General features: G+C 35.9%; 1 protein-coding gene across 1 annotated transcript in view; it reads left to right on the top strand.

Moving 5' to 3' along the window:
• LOC150096475 (ciliogenesis and planar polarity effector 1-like) overlaps nt 1-20,411 on the top strand; it is a 614,243-nt gene that overhangs the window by 184,281 nt on the left and 409,551 nt on the right. Inside the window, exon 8 of the mRNA XM_090408080.1 lies at nt 12,276-12,747. Coding sequence (XP_090264206.1) covers nt 12,276-12,747 — 472 coding nt within the window. The remainder of the gene's footprint in view (nt 1-12,275; nt 12,748-20,411) is intronic.

The raw sequence follows: 20,411 nt of genomic DNA, 5'->3' as shown, positions 1-20,411 counted from the left end.
AATATGACCTTACTTCCTGTTACAGACCATATAAAAAGTTGGCATCCCTTATCCGCTCTACCAAAGACCAACCACTTCCCCTAGACCTACCGTGTATACCAGGTCCCTTGCAGCTGCAAATTGTCCTACTTTGTCCAAACAGGCAGAACAACAAATATCAGGATTTCAGAACACCAAGACTACATCCGGTTTCACCAGTACAGCCGCTCTGGGCTGGCTGACCATGCCTTAGATACCCACCATAAAATTCGTTGGAAGAAAACAAAAATAATCCATCGCAGCAAGTTTAAATACGAAAGATTATTCAAAGAATCTTCAGCAGCTCTAAAGAACGTTCCTAACATCAACAAATTTGGGTGCATGAAACTGCCCCAATTTGGGAGACTTTCATTATGAGAACTTCATCCCGAAGATGGCAATGTGACATTGCCGAAATATAGAAGTTATTCATTAAAGTTACCTTTAATTAATATACTTTATATGCGTTGTTAATTCCGTAAACTAATTACCAGTTATGTCTAACCAACGTATAAGTCTTACTACTAGAATAATGATCTACTTGTTTATTTTCATCATTATTGATTTTTATTATTTCTGGTTGGACATAGCTATTGAACATAACTTGGGTCTTCTTTAGGTATATCTTTAGTCCAGCTGATTTGCTAGCATTATCTGGTCTTGTACATATATATATATATATATATAATCTTTATTATTTTAAGCTACCTTATCAGTTTTTTGTTTCTAAAACGTAAGCAGAATAAAAGTTCTCTGCAACATTGGAATGATTTGTGAAAAAGTTGCTATTTGGAAATGCTTGATAGAGAAGTGAGAAAATGAGTAATACCCGCCACGACATCATTAGTCCTGTCCTGACAATTATTTGTTGTTGTCACTTAAGCATATTAAAAGTGACATTAATAGGTTAAATCTCCTTATCAGTTAAGGGCATCCTTTGCAGCTTCATCTGAGGCTGTTACAACCTGAAGACTCAGTTTGTAGCTCCATTTCTCACATGAAGAGCATCTCTGTAGATTTAAAGGTCCCGCCTCAAAGTAAAGATTCAATCAACATTACTCACTAAAACGTCACTCTGTAATTTTTAACAGTGAAGAATATGTGGAAGAATGTGGTGAAATTTTCTCTCTTAGAGATAATTCAGTCATTGTTATTTGTTGGTAGTTATCAAATCAATCCCCCTTCCCCATCTCCTAAGACCTTATTTGCATTGGACATACTTAGAAATATACTATGAAACTTAGAACAGGTGAGCATTTGGATTACATGAGCTCTTTTGATATGTGTGAATCAGGTTTCTTTATTAGTTTTAGAGCAAAATGGGATCGTATGTATAAAACAACTTCATAGCAATTACATTTTACAACATCTCTTCAAAGTCCTTTCTTCATCTGATTAACTTTCAGATTTTTTTTTTAATAATGGTAATCTCACATCTGAAAGGTCATTTAACCTGTAATACATCAGTGATATGATGATCAGTCTATCACTGATTCTGTAATACATCATTGGATTTGATGAACTGAGATTATATTTTTTAGGAAGTAGAGAAGAGAAAATGCTCTTTCAGTCTACAGCAGTAGAAGAAATGAAGGAAAAAAAACGGTTTGTGAGTTTTGGAGTTGAAGAATGAAGGAATACTGTATATCTACTCTGAGTGTTTTAAGAAGAGAGTGAGGAATTACTGCTGTCAGTGCTGATGAACATTGACCTAGAAAATATATGTAATACTGCTGTTCAAGTATATAATTCAGTTGTTTTTTTTAATACGTATATAGAATAATTAGGTATTCTATAGAATAATGGTTCAGTTTAGTTAAAGTGAAATAAGAATTTAATTTCATACTTTACCTAGGTAATTTATGAAATACTTAGGTATTCCATAGAATAACCAAGTGGTTCTAGTTAGTTTTTTATTTATTTATTTATTTTTATCTTCATATGCCTATGAAAGGTTATTTATAAATCTATAGTACATTTGGTGTTGTCAATGAGCTAAGCTTATTCCAGCTTATTCAAATGCTCCTGATGGGTTACCATGTCTTCATTATTACTAATAACAATTCCCAACTTCACATCATCTGCAAGCAACTGAATATCCTCCCCACCACCCTGCAATCCATTGATAGTGTCATTGATATAAAGGTTAAACATTACAGGTCCTAGTACTGAACCGTGTGTGACCTCACTTGTAACCTTCTGCTTCCTTGATACTGCTCCCTCATCCACAGTTTTCTGATATATATCACACAGCCAATACCCATCCGATTCACTAACTTGACATCAAAACCCAAATTACCTTGATTACCTTGATGGACCTGTGGTTTCAGTCAGGATTTCTCCATGACTGCAGGTCGTAAAGAGTCCAGCTATTCCTGTCTTGGGCTTTTCTTCTCCATTTTCTTCCAACTTTCTTAATCATTGGGTCCTACCACCTTAAGGCTGGTCTTCCAGGTTTCCTTTTGGTATCTCTCGGATACCAGTTCGTAACTCTGACTGCTGTCCATCTGTTGTCTCTCATTCTGGCGAGATGTCCTGCCCATCTTCTTTTGCTGTTGTAGATTGTTTTTATTGTATCTATGAGTCCAGACTTCTTCCTGATTCTGTGTATCTTATGTGGTCTATTTTGTTTATATTGCATATTCTTCTTTCTATTGCACGTTGAGTTGTTATTAAGCTTTGTTCTTCTTTTTAAGTTGTGTTCCATGTTTCACTGCCATAAGTTAATGCTGGTAAAATGTGACTATTGAAAAGATGGGCTCTTATGTCTATATCTATGTTTTGGTTGGTAATTGTTGATTTTATTTTGATGAAGGCCATCCAAGCAGCTCTTTTTCTCCTTGCTATTTCATTTGATATATCATTATTCATTTTTATGGACTGGCCAAGGTAGATGTATTCTTCAACTTTTTCGATGGTGTGAGATTCTAGAGTGATTGTATGATCTTTACAGTATTTGTTTTTCATCCATCTTGTTTTGTCAGGGTGTATTTCCAATCCAATTTTTTGGCAGTTTTGACTTATGTTATTCAGCATTGATATTAGGAGTTTGGGTGAGTGAGATATTAATACCACATCATCGGCGAATAATAGGATATTTAATATTTCAACATCAAAGTTTATTCCATCTTTCATGTCAATTTTTCAAATGATGCTGTCCAGAGTAGATGTGAAGAGATTAGGTGATAAGACATCACCCCGACATACTCCTCTACTAAAGTTAATTTTAATCGGGTGATAGAAAAGGGTGATATTTGTTGTGCTTTCTTTGTAGATATCTTTTATGAGTTGGATGTATGCTTTTTCTATGCCTTGTTCTATTAAAGCTTGGAATACTGCGTTATGCTCAACAGTGTCAAATGCCTTTTTAAAATCTATAAAAAGAAGGTGGGATCTGGTATTCTCCATCTTTCTGTTAGCTGAGTAATATGAATGTGATCTATTGTTGAAAATCCTTTTTTGAAACCAGCCTGTTCTTTGCAGCTATTTTCATCGATGGAGGTTTGTATTCGGTTTAGGATGATTCTGGCAAATATTTTATATGTGTGTGCTAATAGACAGATAGGTCTGTAGTTACTGATGTCTTCTTTATTACCTTTTTTATGCAGAATTATGGTCTTTGATGTTTTCCATTCAGTAGGTGCTCTCCTTAATTGTATATATCGGGTAAACCTTTCTGCTAGAGCTTTAAAGAGTATTTGTCCACCCATTTTTAATTCATCAGATTTTATACCATCAATTCCTGGTGATCGGTCATTTTTCATATGGTGGATAGCCGTTTTTATTTCTTCAGGTAGGACAGATGGTATTTCCAGGTTTTCCATTTCGTCTGGTACTGGAGTGTGATTACTTGTTTAGATGAGTAAAGGTTCTCATAAAACGATTTTACTATTTTTTTCCATTTCACCTCTGTTTGTGTGTCTGTTTCCTTTATTGTCTATGAAGGCTGACTGTAATGGTTGCTTTAAATTTATTTCTTTTTCTACTTTTTTTAGGCTACTGCAGAGCCTAGCTGCTTCTGCCAATTTTGTTGTTCTATATATGTTATAGTTGTCTTTGATATTCTGCCTCAGTTGTTTACAAATAATTTTATATTCTAGACGATATTTTCCTGTATCTTTCAGTATTCTTCTTTTCTTCAGTAGTTCTATTGTTCTTGCTGATAGGCGTTTCCTAGTCTTAGGAGGAAGTTCATACGAGGTTCTTTCTTTGCAGTTCATTAATTTATTGTTAAAGTTTGTTAAATCTTCGTCAATGTCATTTTTTAATTTCCAGTTGGTTTCTTCCACCTTTTTTCTAAATTCTTCTGGGCTTATCTGTTTTGAGCGTTTTTTATGGTTGGACCTGTGCTCGTATGCATTCTTCATTTTTTTTATGTATTTTGAGAGTGGCTCTTATTGGACGGCAGTCTGAATGAATGTCGCAATAAGTTTTCCCAATGACTTCGACATTTTTATTATTCTTTTGCAATCTGTTAGGATGAAATCAATTTCATTTCTTGTCTCTCCATTTGGAGATTGCCAAGTCCATCTTTTTCCAGTTCTCTTTTTAAAGAAACTATTCATAATGTACAGCTTTTCTGCTTCTACAAATTCTGCCAGGAGTTCACCTCATTCATTTCTTTCCCCTTTCCCCCATGGTCCAGTGTATTTTTCTTCAATAAATCCTGTACCAATCTTTGCGTTGAAATCTCCACACACTATTGTGTATGTTGTTTTTTTCAGTAATGTTTCTCCTAGGTGTTCATAGACATTTTCTATTTCTTCTTTGTCAGCTGTTGAGGTGGGTGCGTAGGTTACTATTATTTTTGTTATGGATTCTCCAATTTTTAATATTAGTGTTCCTAGTCGTTCAGAATGGATTGTACAAGAAATAATATTTTTAGTTAGCTTTTCATTTATGATGAAGCCAACTCCTCCAGCTCCTTGTAGTGTTATCTGAGGCTCCCAGGAAAATTTGGTTGCCATTGTTCCATTTTGCTGTTAATTCAGAGCTTCTTCGGGTTTCACAGATAGCGAGGACATCAAACTTTACATTTTGCAGTTCTTGAAGCAGAAAATCAATATGGGAGTCAGAAGACAGAGTTCTAGTGTTGAAGGAACCAATAAATAGGGTCGAATTTCCAGATGGTGGTCTACCTTCCTCTGCAAGATTCTTAGCACCCCCTGCTTGCAGATTTCTCACCACCACCTTGGTGGAATTGCAAAGAGCCATGCAGGACTGGGGGCCTTTTTCTTCTTCTACTTGCTGGCATCTTTACAGTGGTCTACAGCACTTGACCATGATTCTGAAGTGTGCCTTTGGTCCACGGCTCCTTATTCATTATTCAGAGCTGCCCGCTTGGGCTTCCCTCATCTGCCACCTATGGGACGTGCTTGGTAGGGGCGAGGTTCCCCCCCCCCCAAGTAAAACAAAAATACTGTAACTTAAATAGTAGCTTGGCATGTGGCAAGGACTTAAGTTCAAGGACTATTGTGGAGTGCTTACTACTCCACTATATAACATCACACCATCTCCTCCATTTCATCCTCCTACTACACACTATGTCATTTGAAGAACAACAGAATTATAAGGCAAAACCAAAGACACTACTTGACATTAATTCACAGCATTTGAAACGATAACTTGTTAATTTTACACAAATTATGGATTACAACCGTGTTATAAATAATTATTTAATTTCCCAACCTTTCAACCTTCTTATTAAGGTCATCATCTGGAGTATACACACACACACACATATATGTATATATATAGAAACAAGCTAAATTACATTTCACACAGTATGCTGAAGAGACAATGAATTGATCAATGGTTATTTTACTGGCCTTACCTCTAGTGAAAATAAAATAAAATTACAATAAAAAAATGAAATAAAATAACTACATCAAAGCTGTATTCTATTTAAGATAATATCAGAGGAAACATTCTTTCATACCAAAGATTCACAAACAAAACACCAAAACTCCATCCGATAGTTGAAGGTATAGACAGCCTCAATTATCACCTAGCCAAGAAATTAGCATCAACACTCAAGGAGTTGGTAGGTCATTCCCCCCTCTTATTAAAAACACACAATACTTTGTAAGCAAAATCAAAGACATCACACTGAAAAAGGATGATTTATTAGTCGGTTTTGATTTCTCTGCCGTCTTCACAAATGTCCCAACCAATGACACAATCCTTCTATTATTTAATTTTATTATTGAATCCTTCTATTATTGAAACAATCCTTACAAGACAAATCCCCCCTCGATATTACAGCGCTCTTTGCGTATGTACTACATTCTGACTATATTGTGTGGCAGAAAACTTTCTACCTATGAAAAGAAGGCACAGCCATGGGCTCACCATTATCCCCTCTCCCCAATTGCTAACTTTTGCATGGAACATATTGAGCAACGTGCTCTAGATTCCTCTCCTTTAAAACACAGTCTGGCTTAGATACATTGACGATGTTTTTGCTATCTGGCCCCATGGAATCCAGACATTAGACACTTTCCGTAGCCACCTAAACAAACATCACAAATGCATACAATTCACAATTGAGATTGAAAAGCAGAACACACTTCCGTTTCTAGATACACTTATCTAGAAACGGAAGTGTGTTCTGTTCACTTATCACGTCTCCCTTTTGTCAGTCTTTCCTTCACTGTTTACCGGAAACCAACACGTACTGGCCAAAATATACACATAAACTCCTACAACCACCCAAGACAAAAAATACAGGTCATTAATACACTAAAAACAGGGCTTTGAAGACTTCAATGAACAAGCACATAAACATGAATTAAAAGTTATCAGCAATACCTTCATAAAAAATGGTTACAGCCAAAATACTATCAACAACATTCTGTACAAGACCTCACTTAAAAACAAAAATAAATAAAACTACAATAAAATTGTAACCATCCCATACATTAAAGGGATATCAGACAAAATAAATAGAATACTACAAAATTCCAAACTTAAAGCCACTTTTAAACCTGCAAAATTAAAGAACTTACTCAACTCATCCAAGGATCCATCCCTCTGCTGCCCCCCCCCCCCCCCCCCCGGAGTATACCGTATTCATTGCACCTGTAATTTGCCATATAGGGGAAACAGGATGCACAATTCCTATCAGAAAAAAGGAATATAAATGACACATTAAATATAATAACTATGGTCAAGCTGGTCTTTCTGATCATGCCCTGAACACTTTACACATAGAATTGACTGGAAAAGCACATGTTGTTTACATCACATCAAAACATGGTGCGAAAGTAAATTTAAGGAGACCTGTAAGATTCTTATCAACCACCCTAATCTTAACAATAATGATGGTCTAAAAATCCCAGGAATATGGAAGGCACGTATTTTACCCATTTAACCTTTCTCCCTAAGTGTTATTTATAAATAGGACCATAGCTAATCCAGGATCTTAAATCTAATATAAAATTTATCATGTTAAATTAGGACATCATTTTTACTGTAACAAAACTATCTATATGAAAGAATGTTTCTCTGATATTGTCATAAATAGAATATAACTTTGATGTAGTTATTTTATTTTATTTCATTTCATTTATTTATTGTAATTTTATTTTATTTTCACTAGATTTTAGGCCAGTAAAATAACCGTTGATCAATTCACTGTCTCTTCAGCATAATGTGTGAAATGTAATTTAGCTTGTCTCTGTTTATATATGTGTATACTCCAGATGATGACCTTAATATGAAGGTCAAAACATCTGGAAATTAAAATAATTATTTATAACACAGTTGTAGAGTCCAAAATTTGTGTAAAATGAATGCTGATCCCCGTGTAACACTAAAGGAAAGGATAACTTATTGAAAGGCAAATTGCTGAAACAAAAAAACAAGAGTGCCCCTTAACAAATCCATGCTAACTCTTGCAGTTAACATTGCGTTCATCTGCCTACATGCTGTATATGATCTCTCACTAATTTCTCCAAAATCTTTACAACTACTGATGAAATACAAATAAGCTATAGTTTGATGCTTCAGTTCTACTACCCCCTTTATTCAATAGCACTGTCTCATCCTCCTTCCACTCCTTGAAGAGCTATCAGTTCTTCAAGACATTCCTTCAGGACCTGTAGCAAAATTCCGTGTGGTCTGATTAGTGTATTGACATCCAGAATACTCAGTATTTGAAAAACACACTCCCCTTGTACTTCTAAACCTCAAACTCATCATTTCCATCCCTCTAGTATTAAAATCTACATCTCCAGGATGAAATATGCCAATGTAATGTGTATTAAACAATTCCACTATGTCTTCTTGATCAGTGACTTCCATCTTTATCTAGTACAACGTCATTCTTCTAAATCATTCCTCCTCCCTTGCAACTTGATGAAGGAATTTTTTTGATTTTCCTTGGATCATAGGGCCACTTTCTTCTCATATTCAAGTTTTGCCTTCCTTACCGTACTATTTATTTTCCTGGCCTTAGTTTTATATTCTTTATTTATCTGCTCTTTGCCCTTCTCCTTATATCTCTTCCATAACCTCTTTCACCTGCAGTTCCAGTTTGATATCATTTGTCATCCACTTTATACCAACTGCGTTTTTTTTTTTTTTTTTACTCAATGTTTACAACTTGCCATTGCTGCTAATAAATATTTCTTCACTACTTCCCATGCACTGTGATGATATCTCAACTTTCTAATATTTCTATCCACTGAAATGACATGCAGACTTCTGAGATTATTGTAATTACCTAGCTTATAATTTCATATAAATTTATTTCTCTTTGATATTCATTCATGTCTATTCTTCGTCCAAGTCAACTCCCATTGTAACCAGGGTGCAGAGATACTAACTTTATTACAATCAGTTCCTCTTATGCTATGAACCAAACCAAAACTATTGAATCTCGTGTTCCTTCTTCTACATGTTGACTTAGATATTTGTCACTCAAGAATTCCAGAAATTCCATTCCAATACTATTAATGTTGTTTTGTCCTCAATTAATACTGCTGTAGTTAAAATCTCCCATAACGACCATTCATTTCACACTTGTCTAGCTCAACTGCTATGCTATACCCTCCTGCTTTTCCTGTCAGTATATTATCCTCCATCAACCATGCCTCACTGATCCCAATAATCTTTGGACAGACTGAGGCTGTCAGCACCAACGATACTCCTGTCATTAGTATAAAGAAATATCAACACATTTTCAGTGTTTCTATACCTGTCATTATTTCCTCCAGGTTCCATTGGATGTTGCATTATACCACGTGTTATTCCTTCTCCCAAGTGACTATTCCACGAGATACCACCCCTTTGCCATCCACCCTGATAATTCTAGTTTCCCTGCACCAATACTCTCACTTGGTCAGAAAACAACATTCTCTCCAGATGTCTGCATCTTCTTCGTTCAAATGCAAGCTGTCTCTCACCTATAGTTCTTTTCTGTCCTCAAATGCACTCCAGGCATCCACATAATTCAAGTTTCTTTCTACATATTCTGACTATCATATTATTCATTATTGATGCTCTTCTGCTCAGATCTGCATTGTCGTACCTGACCTGGGCAACACACTCAATATCTCCCTTCTCTCAGTCTTCTGCCATATGATATCAAGCATGAAACCTGAGATTTCTCGCCACCCAGTTTACACTGCTTCTCAGATCATTTGTGTCCATCATCACAATCATCTCATCCACTCTTTTACCTCATGTAATTGCCATAGTCACACTGTCTATTGATTTTCGAGGTAACCACTCCTCCAGCACTCTATCATCCACTCTACAGATCATTGAATATCCATACATCACACCCTTTACCACTCTGTTCTTTCCTTGCCCACTTGCAACCCTCACTCTCCTCTTACAGTTTCTCTTTTTGCTTTCCCACTTTCCTGTCACCTCTCAATCTCTGGTTCCTGCATTGTCTTGCCTTCCTCTCATTTCCTCTTTTCCACTTTTGCCCTTCTCTCATTGCCATCATTCTCACTCCTACTCTCATTCAGAGGATCTGAATGAGAGTAGGAGTGAGAGTGATGGCAAAATCCAAAACTATTGATCATTGTGTGTTCCCTCCATCATGTTGCCTAAGACACTTGCTGCTCCAGAAATCCAAAAATTCAGTTCCCTTATTACTGCATGCTATCTTCTCTGCCCAGTTTAGATCGTTATAGTTGAAGTCCCCCATAACGATCGCTCACTTTGCCAAACTAATTTGCCTAAACACTTCCTGCTCGTAACGACCTATATTCTCTGGTCAGTAGCAATATCCCATTAAATATCTGTCTCACACCATATACTCTCAAAGCCATTAGTGTTATTTCCACTGAGATTCTCCACCCTGAGAGAGCACAGATCGTCTCTTATCATGAGTAACAATCCACCAGCATGTTTACCTTCCCTATCCTGTTGACATATACTATATCCTTCAATTTCTATCACTGTTAGAATGAAACCAAGTTTCACTTTGTTAACTGAGAACAATAACCTTTGGAGAGACTGAGTCAGTCAGCGCCACAAACTCATTCCCTTTATTTCTAATGCTCCTAGCATTTGTATACAGAAAAACTAGTGTATTGCCAGTATTCTCATAGCCATTGTTACTTCCCTCATATTTCACCTGGTCTGTAATATAGTTTTACACCCATTAATTTCTCAAGCAGCTATCCCCATAGGGCCATCCATGCAACATTTTGTCTTTGCAGTTCTAGTTTCCTTGTTCTGGCTTACTCACTTGCCCAGAAAACAGTGGTCTCTCCAAATTCTTGATTATGCTTAACTATTTAATTTAACATATTTTATTTCTGTATTATGCTTTTAATTTTATTATTATATCTAGTTCTGCATTAGATAACATGCTACAGGTCTTCTGTTTTGATTCAATATTAATATGAATATTAATAAATGAATACACCCTCAGTCCAAAAAGAAACTGAACTTTTTGAAATAGAAGAAACTAGTGTCAACACCGGTTGTATCTTGTTGTTGTTGTTGTCGAAAGCGGCAACCTTCATTAGTGTTGTGTTGTCACCTGTTTATGACATTTGTTTCCTTAGAAGCCAAATTATAGTGCCAATAGTGACAGTGTGTTTTGACGAACAGTCGGAAAATGAGCTTCAAACAGAGAGCTGCGATTGACTTTTATGTTAAACTTGGTAAAAGTTTTACCGAAACGCATCAAATGCTTCAAAAAGCATACAGTGATGAAAGCTTATCCTGTACTCAAGTTTACGAGTGTTTTAAGCAATTTCAAAGTGGTCGTGAGACGCTTGAGGACGATGAAAAGCTGGGCTGTCCAAAAACTGGACCGAGCAAAGTTAACATCCAAAAAGTGCGTGATTTCATCAAAGAAAACCCGAAATCATCTGTGAGATTGATTGAAGATGAATTGGGGATTCCAAAATCAACTGTGCACAAAATTTTGACCAAGAGTTTGGGCCTTCATAAATTGAATTCATGATTTGTTCCCACAAGTTGACTGACAACCAAAAAATGGATCGAATTGAACACTGCAAGGACCTCATTAAAACCACTCGTAAGGACTCAAACTTCCTTGAAACAATTGTTACTGGTGATGAAATGTGGTGTTTTGAGTATGAGCCTGAAACAAAGCTCCAGAGTGCTGAGGAGACCACCAGAAGAGGGGCATCCGAAAAAAAAGTCGCTTGGAGAAGTCAGAAGTAAAGACAATGCTGATTTGTTTCTACGATTCCAAGGGCATTATCCATAAAGAATTTATTCTGCTTGGCCAAACAGTCAATGGCGAGTTTTATCTTGAAGTTTTGAAGCGATTGATAGCGAGAATTCATTGCATAACACATGAATATTGTGATTCAGGCAACTGGTCACTTTTGTACGATAATGCACCATCTCATTCTTTGAACATTGTGAGACAGTTTCTTGAGCAAAAACCAAGTTTGTGTGTTGGATCACTCGCCATATTCACATGATTTAGCACCCTGTGACTTCTTTCTCTTCCCCCAGCTTCATTTGCCGATGAAAGGAAAGTGATACGACACCATTGAAGACGTTCAAGCTGCAGTAACCACGACCCCCAACAGTATCCCAAAAACCGATATAAAAAAACTCATTTAATGAATTAATTGACCGTGCCAAACGCTGTATTGAAGCTGAGGGAGAGTATATTGATTGAAATAAATGATTTGAATAATTATAATTGGCCTGTGTTTTATTTTCTATCAAAAGTTTGGTTTCTTTTTGGACAGTGGGTATATATTTGTTTCTAAGTATATAAGTGATTGAGATATTTTTATTTCTTACAGATTTTCAGGCTATTGCTTTGGATTTAGGGATAATATTTTCTGGAATTACTTCCGTGTCCATTTGTTCGAAGCAGGCAAAATTTTTGGCACCTGTTTTTGTTCATAAATTAGTGTCAGAGTTTTTGAAGATCCTTTATTTTGACACCATTTACTTTAATCTGCATGTACATGTGCTGAAGATTGTTTCTAAAACAAGTGAGTTGATGTTGAGGTGCTATACTGCTGTTTCTGACTGTATTACTTATGAAAAAATATTTGATATTCTTTATGAAGCAGATTTAGTTTTAACTAATATATATTCCATCAATAAGTGTGCATTTTCCAGTACTGATCAGTTCCACAAAATTCTGTCTCCAGGAAGATATTTTAAATATCACTTCTTTATTGATAAGATATCCATTATAAAGAAAGAAACCGAATTCCAACCAAATGATGGGATCTTTAAGTACTACCCACTGGTCTCAGAAAAGCGGTAAGGATTATGATTATTTAACTTTCTGATTTTTATCCTGCTTAGGCTTAACTTTACTGTGAGTAAGGCCTCTATAAATTAAATTTTTTCTAACTTGAGAAACACGACTTTCTTAAGATATTGTCTTTTTTTTTAAGATGGAAGTTTTTGGTAAATATTTAATATTATATTTTATTTTTAAGTTGATTTGCTTTGCTTATGATTTAATGAATACACATGTGCTTCTCAGAACAACTAGGCTGGATTTTTTGTGAACATAAGCATCAAGTAAATATACTATACCTCTCTCTCTCTCTGCTATAGAAATAAATCTTTATAACATAATAATAAATTATCATGAAACTAACATTAAAACTCAGAGCTCAATGTGTATTGCACAAAATATATGATCCATGGATTTAATGTTTATCCACCAAACAGTTTCAGATTCAAGATCAAGGATTAGAAGCACCTAAAATAAATAGAATGAAAAGTTCATTTTCTTTATATATAGGCGAATACGTTTAAAGTAAGCCCTTTTCTGGTCCAATAATGATAATTTTTCTGATGATCAGAAATGATCATTATTGATAAAGATCATTCAACATCATCAATTTTCTCATATTTATCCTACGAGTGTTCAGGCTGCTATGGCAGCACTACATGATTTAGTTTACCTTATTAATAATCTCCTGTCGACAAGTTTCCTCCATATTACTTGTGCACTCTAATATTGGCACTTCTGACTGAATTAGTCTACCTAGTCCTTGGCCTTCCTCTGGGTTTTTTTTTCTGCCATTTTGGCATCAAACTACTGTTTTGCTAACCTTTTCTCTCCCTTTCTGTTTAAGAGACATACCACCTAAGATTAGCCCTGCTCATACATTCTTGAATGCAAACGACTTAACGAATTAAGTTCTTTCATAATGTTTTCATTTTTAATATGAGTCTGCCATTGATGCCATCTGTTCAGTCCCTTAATTTTTCTAAGAACTCTTATATCCGTGGTCTCTAATCTTTGATCAGGTGCTTTATTTCTAACCCAGTTCTCATATCCATAACTTGAAACTGGTTTAAATACTGTCTTGAATACTGCTAGTTTAGTGTTTTGGCTAATTTCTCTCTTACTCCATATAAATTTATTCAGCTGGCTACCAATCATACCAGCTTGCTTATTCTGTTACCTGTTTGCAGATTTAATTTGCATTCTTCACTAAAAACTGTGAATAGCTGAAATATTTTACTTGTTCTCTAGGCTCTCCATTCTGAATGCAACGGATATTTTCCATGTTCCTGCTTATTTTCATAGTTGTGGTCTTTTTATTGCTGATTTTCGTGCCAAATTTGTTACAGCTGTTAGAGAATCCTGGAGATTTGCACTGGATGTGTTTACGAGTACAACATCATTGGCATATTTTTGACAAAGGTTGACATAAGTTTGACATGTCGAATTCTCATATTTGGTTTAATGCCACTTTCTTTCATAATGTGATCTATATAGACGACTATGAGTGGCGATAATGTGCATCCTTGCCTTACACCTAATTTTACATCAAAACATCTTCCTGTATTCCCTTCAATTCTAATTGCTGACTTACAATTTTAATATAGACTACTGTGTATTGCCCTGTATAATGTTTCATTTATCTGATATAAATGTTAGTGCTTTGAAAAGCTTTTCTCGTTTGCATTTTCCAGATATGACGAAACTTAAATACATTTTCTTGTCATATTTGCATGATTTCTCAGGTATTTGTCTTAAAATGAAAATCTGATCCTAACAGCTTGTTTGGTCTGAACCCACCTTGTTCTTCTCCCAGTTTCTCATTTTCGGTTTTTATCCACTTCTTTTCAAGTATGCTTGCATACATTTTACTTGGAAAACTTACTAGAGAAATTCCTTTCTAAATCCTTTGTAGCATTGATTGAATCTATATGTCCCAAGATAATTGGCATGAGTGAAATTTGTTTAACTGAAGATGATGTACTGTTAGGACTTGAAATGGTAGTATATAGAATTTTCCGAAAGGATAACAAGATGAAGAGAGTAGGAGGTTACTGTTAATGGTAGCAGAGGAATTATCTTTCAAGAGTTGAAGTGAAGATTTTGAAGCTGTTTAGTGTGGAGTTGAGATCATTAGAATAGTATATCTTATAGGCTGCTTTTATAGGCCAGGGAATGTGGAGAGTATTGATTGTGAAATGTTTAGACAAATTAGTTGGGCAAGTTAAAGGAAGATGATCCTAATGAGAGATTTTAATTATAGGAATGTGGATTGGAAAGAAATACAGTGTAGTAACAAGGAGAGTGAAATTTTTGGGATTCTGCAGGATAACTGTCTGAACCAGCATGTGATGGAAGCAACACAAGGTTTATCATTGTTAGAATCGGTGATATCCTCACAGGGTATCGTTGTGAATGAAATATCAACAATACCACCTGTTGGTTAAAGTGATCATGAGGTATTGGTTTGGAAAGTAGTCAAACAGGAAAAAATTGTTATTAAGAAGGTCTATATGTAGAACCATAAGGTGGGTGATTATCAGAAGCTCTGTAATTATCTAGCATCAATACATTGGGTTGATGAATTGTGTAGAAAAGACTATTGGAAGCCGAATCTGTCGTTTTTGACCTCCTTGCTAATATGGGCAAAATGAAAGGAAAGTGTAACAGGAAGAAACAAAGTAGACCTTTTCGAAAAGGTTCCAAAACTGACCAAAAATAAGGGAAACTGAATTAACCCCACAGATCCTGCAAATAAATATAGAGGGTGTCTCCCGAGCCAAAAGTGATCTACTTGGAAAAATCTGCAGGACAAATAACATCGATGTAATCTGTTTCCAGGAACTACATATCAGCAAGGAAGATGAGATTACCACAAGAGCTAATATTATTGGCTACAGGTCACTGGGCTACATCCTGCCACCAGTATATGGTTTTTCCATCTACATGTGAGAGAACATGGAAAATTGCAAAATACTATCTTTTTCTAAGTATAATAACATTGGGATCATCACAGCAACAGTAGCTGACACAACCATAGTGTCAGTTTACAAGCTTCCAAAACAAACTTGGTCTATCCCAGCTCACCAACATCCAGCACTCTACATAAGAGATTTTAACAGTCAACATTAAAAGTTACTCCTGGGGCTGTTGTAGAAATGATATCAATGGTATTACACTGACTGAATGGGCTTGAAAGCCCTGGGCTATCACTGGTTTTTTGATGCAAATGACTCTGGAACTTTTAAATCAGGAAGAAAGACCTCCACTCCAGAAAGACCCTGACCTCCACTTTCTCACTTGCAACTCTATGGATAATCTTTTACCCGCTGATAGGAAAGTACTTGAAAACTTTCCATGATCTCAACATAGACCTGTTATAGTAGCTATAGGAACACAAATCTGATTATACAATCTGTGGAAAGATGAAGATGGAATTTTTGCAAAACTAACTGGGAACAATACTCTAAACAAATTGAATCTAACATCTATTGGGTCCAACTTGAAGTTGAAAATTACAAACATTTTGTAGGAGTTCTGTAGGTGCTGCAAAATGATGTATAGCAAGAAGTTTCCAGAAACAGTACACCCCATGCTGGTCTCTGAAACTGAAGAACTATTCAGAAAATACAGAAACAATCCAGATCCTGAAATTGAAAAAAGAATTTTAGAAATGCTTAACGAACAATGATGGCAATGTTGGAAAACCACAACCGAAAATTTAGCCCTCACCCACTCTAGCTTGGCCCTTGCTCCAAAAACTCGCAACTGCATCAGGTTCTAAGCAGAAAGTCATGCAGATCACACCTAAAGACATAGCAACTAGAATCCAGTAAACATCTAACAACGTAACGATTAGCGCATCCTATTCTAAAGAAATTAGGACTAAATATATCCATGTTTATAGAAGTGTCAAACAAAATAATCACCTCTCTCTCGATGCCATTCACTCAAAACAAACGGTTGCAAGCATTTAAATCACCGAAAAATAACAAAGCAGCAAGCTTGAATGGTATGTACCCTGAGTTCATTAAACATATTGGAAGTAAGTAATGCTCATAAGTGGCTTTTTCAGTTTTTGTGTAAAATTCTAAAAAGTGAAAACATTCCAAAGGAATTCCTGAGGAGCAAAGTTATAGCACTTAACTAATCCTAAAACCTGGAAAAGAGCCTGCTGATGCAGAAAACTATCGACCAACATCTTTACTAATTATTATCTATAAACGTTTTGAATGATTGCTCTATAATCAAATTTACCTATTGATTAATGCCATAGTACCAAATGAACGAGCTGGATTCAGAGACTCTCGCAGCTGCCGCGACCAAGTACTTGCCATTACTACACATATAGAAGCTGGTTTCCAGAAAGGCCTTAAAACCCCTTAGTAGCATTCATAGATCTGTCCATTGTATATGACATAGTTTGGATGAATGGACTCGTATTGAAACTTGCAACTGTAATACAAGACCCAAAGATGATTATAAGATTCTAAAGTGCATGATATCAAACTCAAATTCAAGGTTCAACTAAATGGTAAAAATAGCCCCTTAAAAGTACCAAAAAATGACTACCACAGGGCTCTGTGCTAGCTCCGCTTCTCTTTAATTTATACATTAGTGACAGGCCACAAACCTCCTCCTGACAGCTCACGTATGCAGATGATCTGGCATTGGCAACTCAGACTAAACACTTGAAAGAAGCTGAGACTCATTTCCAATCTTGAAGTTATTACGACTGTTACACCAAATGGCATCTTTTCCCAAATCCCTGTAAGAGTGAAGTTTGCAAATTTCACTTGAACAATCATCAAGCTGATGAATGGCTGAAGGTCATTCATCAGCTTGATGAATGACCTTCAGAGAGGAGACTTTGAAGCACAACCCCATCCCAAAATATCTTGGAGTCACCTTATATTGTTCTTTAACCTTCAAGTAACACCTGGAAAATATCTGTCAAAAGCTAAAAACTAGGAATAATATCATCAGGAAGCTTGTGTGTTCAGGCTGGGTGACAGGAGCCAACACTTTAAAATCTGCTGCCTATGCCCTAGTGTATTTTTGTGCAGAAAATTCTGTTCCAGTGTGGTATTTAATCATCATGTCAACAAGGTTGACGTGCAACTTAACAATACCATGAGGAATCATCAGGGGTTGCATAAAGTCTACCTGTTGAGTGGCTACCAACGCTCTCTAATATCATTTCACCAGACATAAGGAGGACAGCTGCTGCTAACAGAGAGTGGATAAAATGTATGGGAAATAGCAACTTACCTATCTGTGAGGCCGCCAGATACATATTCTCCTGAAGCTGAATGGAAGAATTGCTGGCTTACTTCAACAATAAAAAATGGACACCTCGTTACAGACACCACAACAGAGGCCCCTGACTTTGCCCTGCCCAGATGGCAATGGAGCACACTCAACTGCCTGAGGACAGGCAATGCCAGATGTGCTACCATGATGTACAAGTGGAGCCTGCATCAAATCCCAATATGTGAGTGTGGTGCTATCAACAGACCGTCAATCATATTATTCACGACTGTCCACTGCAGAATTTTCTTGGTACATTGATGGACCAGTTCCAGTCTATCCCGGATGCAATCCAAAATGGATCCAATTTGAACTTAAATCTGTGATTTTTAGCATATAGTTTTAGTGTATATATATATATATATATATATATATATATATATATATATATATTCACTTTTTCTATTTTTATCTTTCTATTTGCACAAATTCAACCCATATTAAATGTATGTATGGAGGAAATAAAAGACAGTTCACAGTGGACTCCAAGTGACAAGCATGGTTAAAAAAGAAAAAGTAGAATATGAGAGGAGATTGGCCAGTCAGGTCATTGCTAATCCAAGGGAATTTTTCTGCTATGGCAAATAAGTGGCAAAATATTTATGGCAGGTTGATACTGATGGGTAGTTATGGTAGCAGAGTAACCATGGTAAATGATAAAGTGGAATTTTTTAATGAACACTTCATCGTTGTATATCATAGTGGTGTGAATGATGATGCTGTGCAACATGTAGAAGGAAGGCAAGAATTCGAGAATTAAAGTTGAAAAATGAGAGGTGTATTAAGTGTTGCTTGAGTTAGATGTTAATAAGGCTGTGGGAATGGATGATATATTACCACTATTTTTATAGAATGTGTAAAAGAGTTAGCGATGACCTTGTCTTGGTTATTTAATGAAAGTCTTGCAATGGAGAAGGTTCCTAAGGAGTGGAAAGAAGGGAAATTAATGCTTCTCCACAAGTGATTTGAGAACTGAAGTTTCCAATTATAGACTGGTCTGTATATTTGCATTTGTGATCAAAAGGTTGGAAAAATTGGTTAGAAATTGAATACAGGATTGGTTGATCAACAAAAGATTCTCTATGATGGTAGCAGGTCTTGTTTTAGCAATCAACTTATGTTTTATGAGAAGGTGACAAATGTGTTGGATAAGGGAGAATTATATACAGTGATATTCTTGGAGTTTCTAAAAATATTTGGTAGATTACCACATGAGATGTTGGTGTACAAGCTGCAGAGGTAGGAATAGAATAGTGTATTGGTTAGATAGATTGGAGATCAGCTCTCTGAACGCTACCAGCTAGTTGTGTATAATGGAGCCATGTCTTAGAAAAGTAAGGTGACCAGTGGCATGCCTCAGGGTTCTCTTCTTGGGCACCTACAGTTTAACTTATTTGTTAATTATATTTCTTGTGGATTGGCTGGGGATCTTCAAATATTTGCCAGTGATGCAAAGTTAAGTAGAATTATCAAAAGTAGTGCTGATGTTAATTCTCTACAGGAAGATTTGAATAGACTTGTAGCTTGGACAAATGAGTTGGGTTGCAGTTTTATTATTAATAAATGCAAGGCATTACACTTTGGGATACAGAGATATATGGCTACATACTGTATTGGTGGAGTTGTACTTCAGGAAGTGGATGAGATACAGGATCTTGGAGTGATGGTAGACAGTGGACTGAAGTTCTGGGGGCATAGCATTGCTGCTTTGATAAAAAGTACATTGACATATAGGAATAAGAGATGGTGATGCCTCTATATAATGTATTGGTCAGACCAAATATATTGACTGTTGTACTCAGATTTGGTCACCTAGTTTTTATTGTGATGCTGAAACACTAGAGAGGGTCCAAAAATAAATAACCGAAGTGATGTCAGGACTCTGGAGTTGGTTACAAAAAGCATTTGAGAGAATGTGGATTACAGAGATTGGTGGATAGGAGGAAAAGAGGAGATATGATAGAGACCCTCAAGTTAGTTAAGGGATTTTATCAGATTAATACAGAAGAAATTATAAAAACAGTGGATTTTAAGTTGGGAAGAACGAGAGCTCTTCCCTGGAAGTTGTATAAAGGTGTGAGGAGTAGATTTTTTACTTGGAGAGTTGTGGTGATTGTCAGAGTACGTTGCGAGTGCAGTTAGTGTAAATATCTTCAAAGCTCATTATAATAGACATTCTTCTGGTTGAGTGGGCCTTCTACAACGAGTCTGTTGACTCCATGGAGGTTACCAAATAATAATAATAATAAAATAATAACTCTAATATTGAACTTTGTTCCTTTTTTTATAGATGGGAATTTATGCAGTTTTATGATTTATGCTTAATTAGGCAGTGTAGCCACTGCAAAACTTCTATACATTAGTGATATCA

This window comes from Typopeltis vanoorti, chromosome 18 (assembly GCF_054136105.1).
Source record: "Typopeltis vanoorti isolate ZY-2024b chromosome 18, IOZ_Tvanoo_1.0, whole genome shotgun sequence".
NCBI lineage: Eukaryota > Metazoa > Arthropoda > Arachnida > Uropygi > Thelyphonidae > Typopeltis > Typopeltis vanoorti.
The sequence above is the reverse complement of the archived record's forward strand: the minus strand, read 5'-3'. Positions and strand labels throughout refer to the sequence as shown.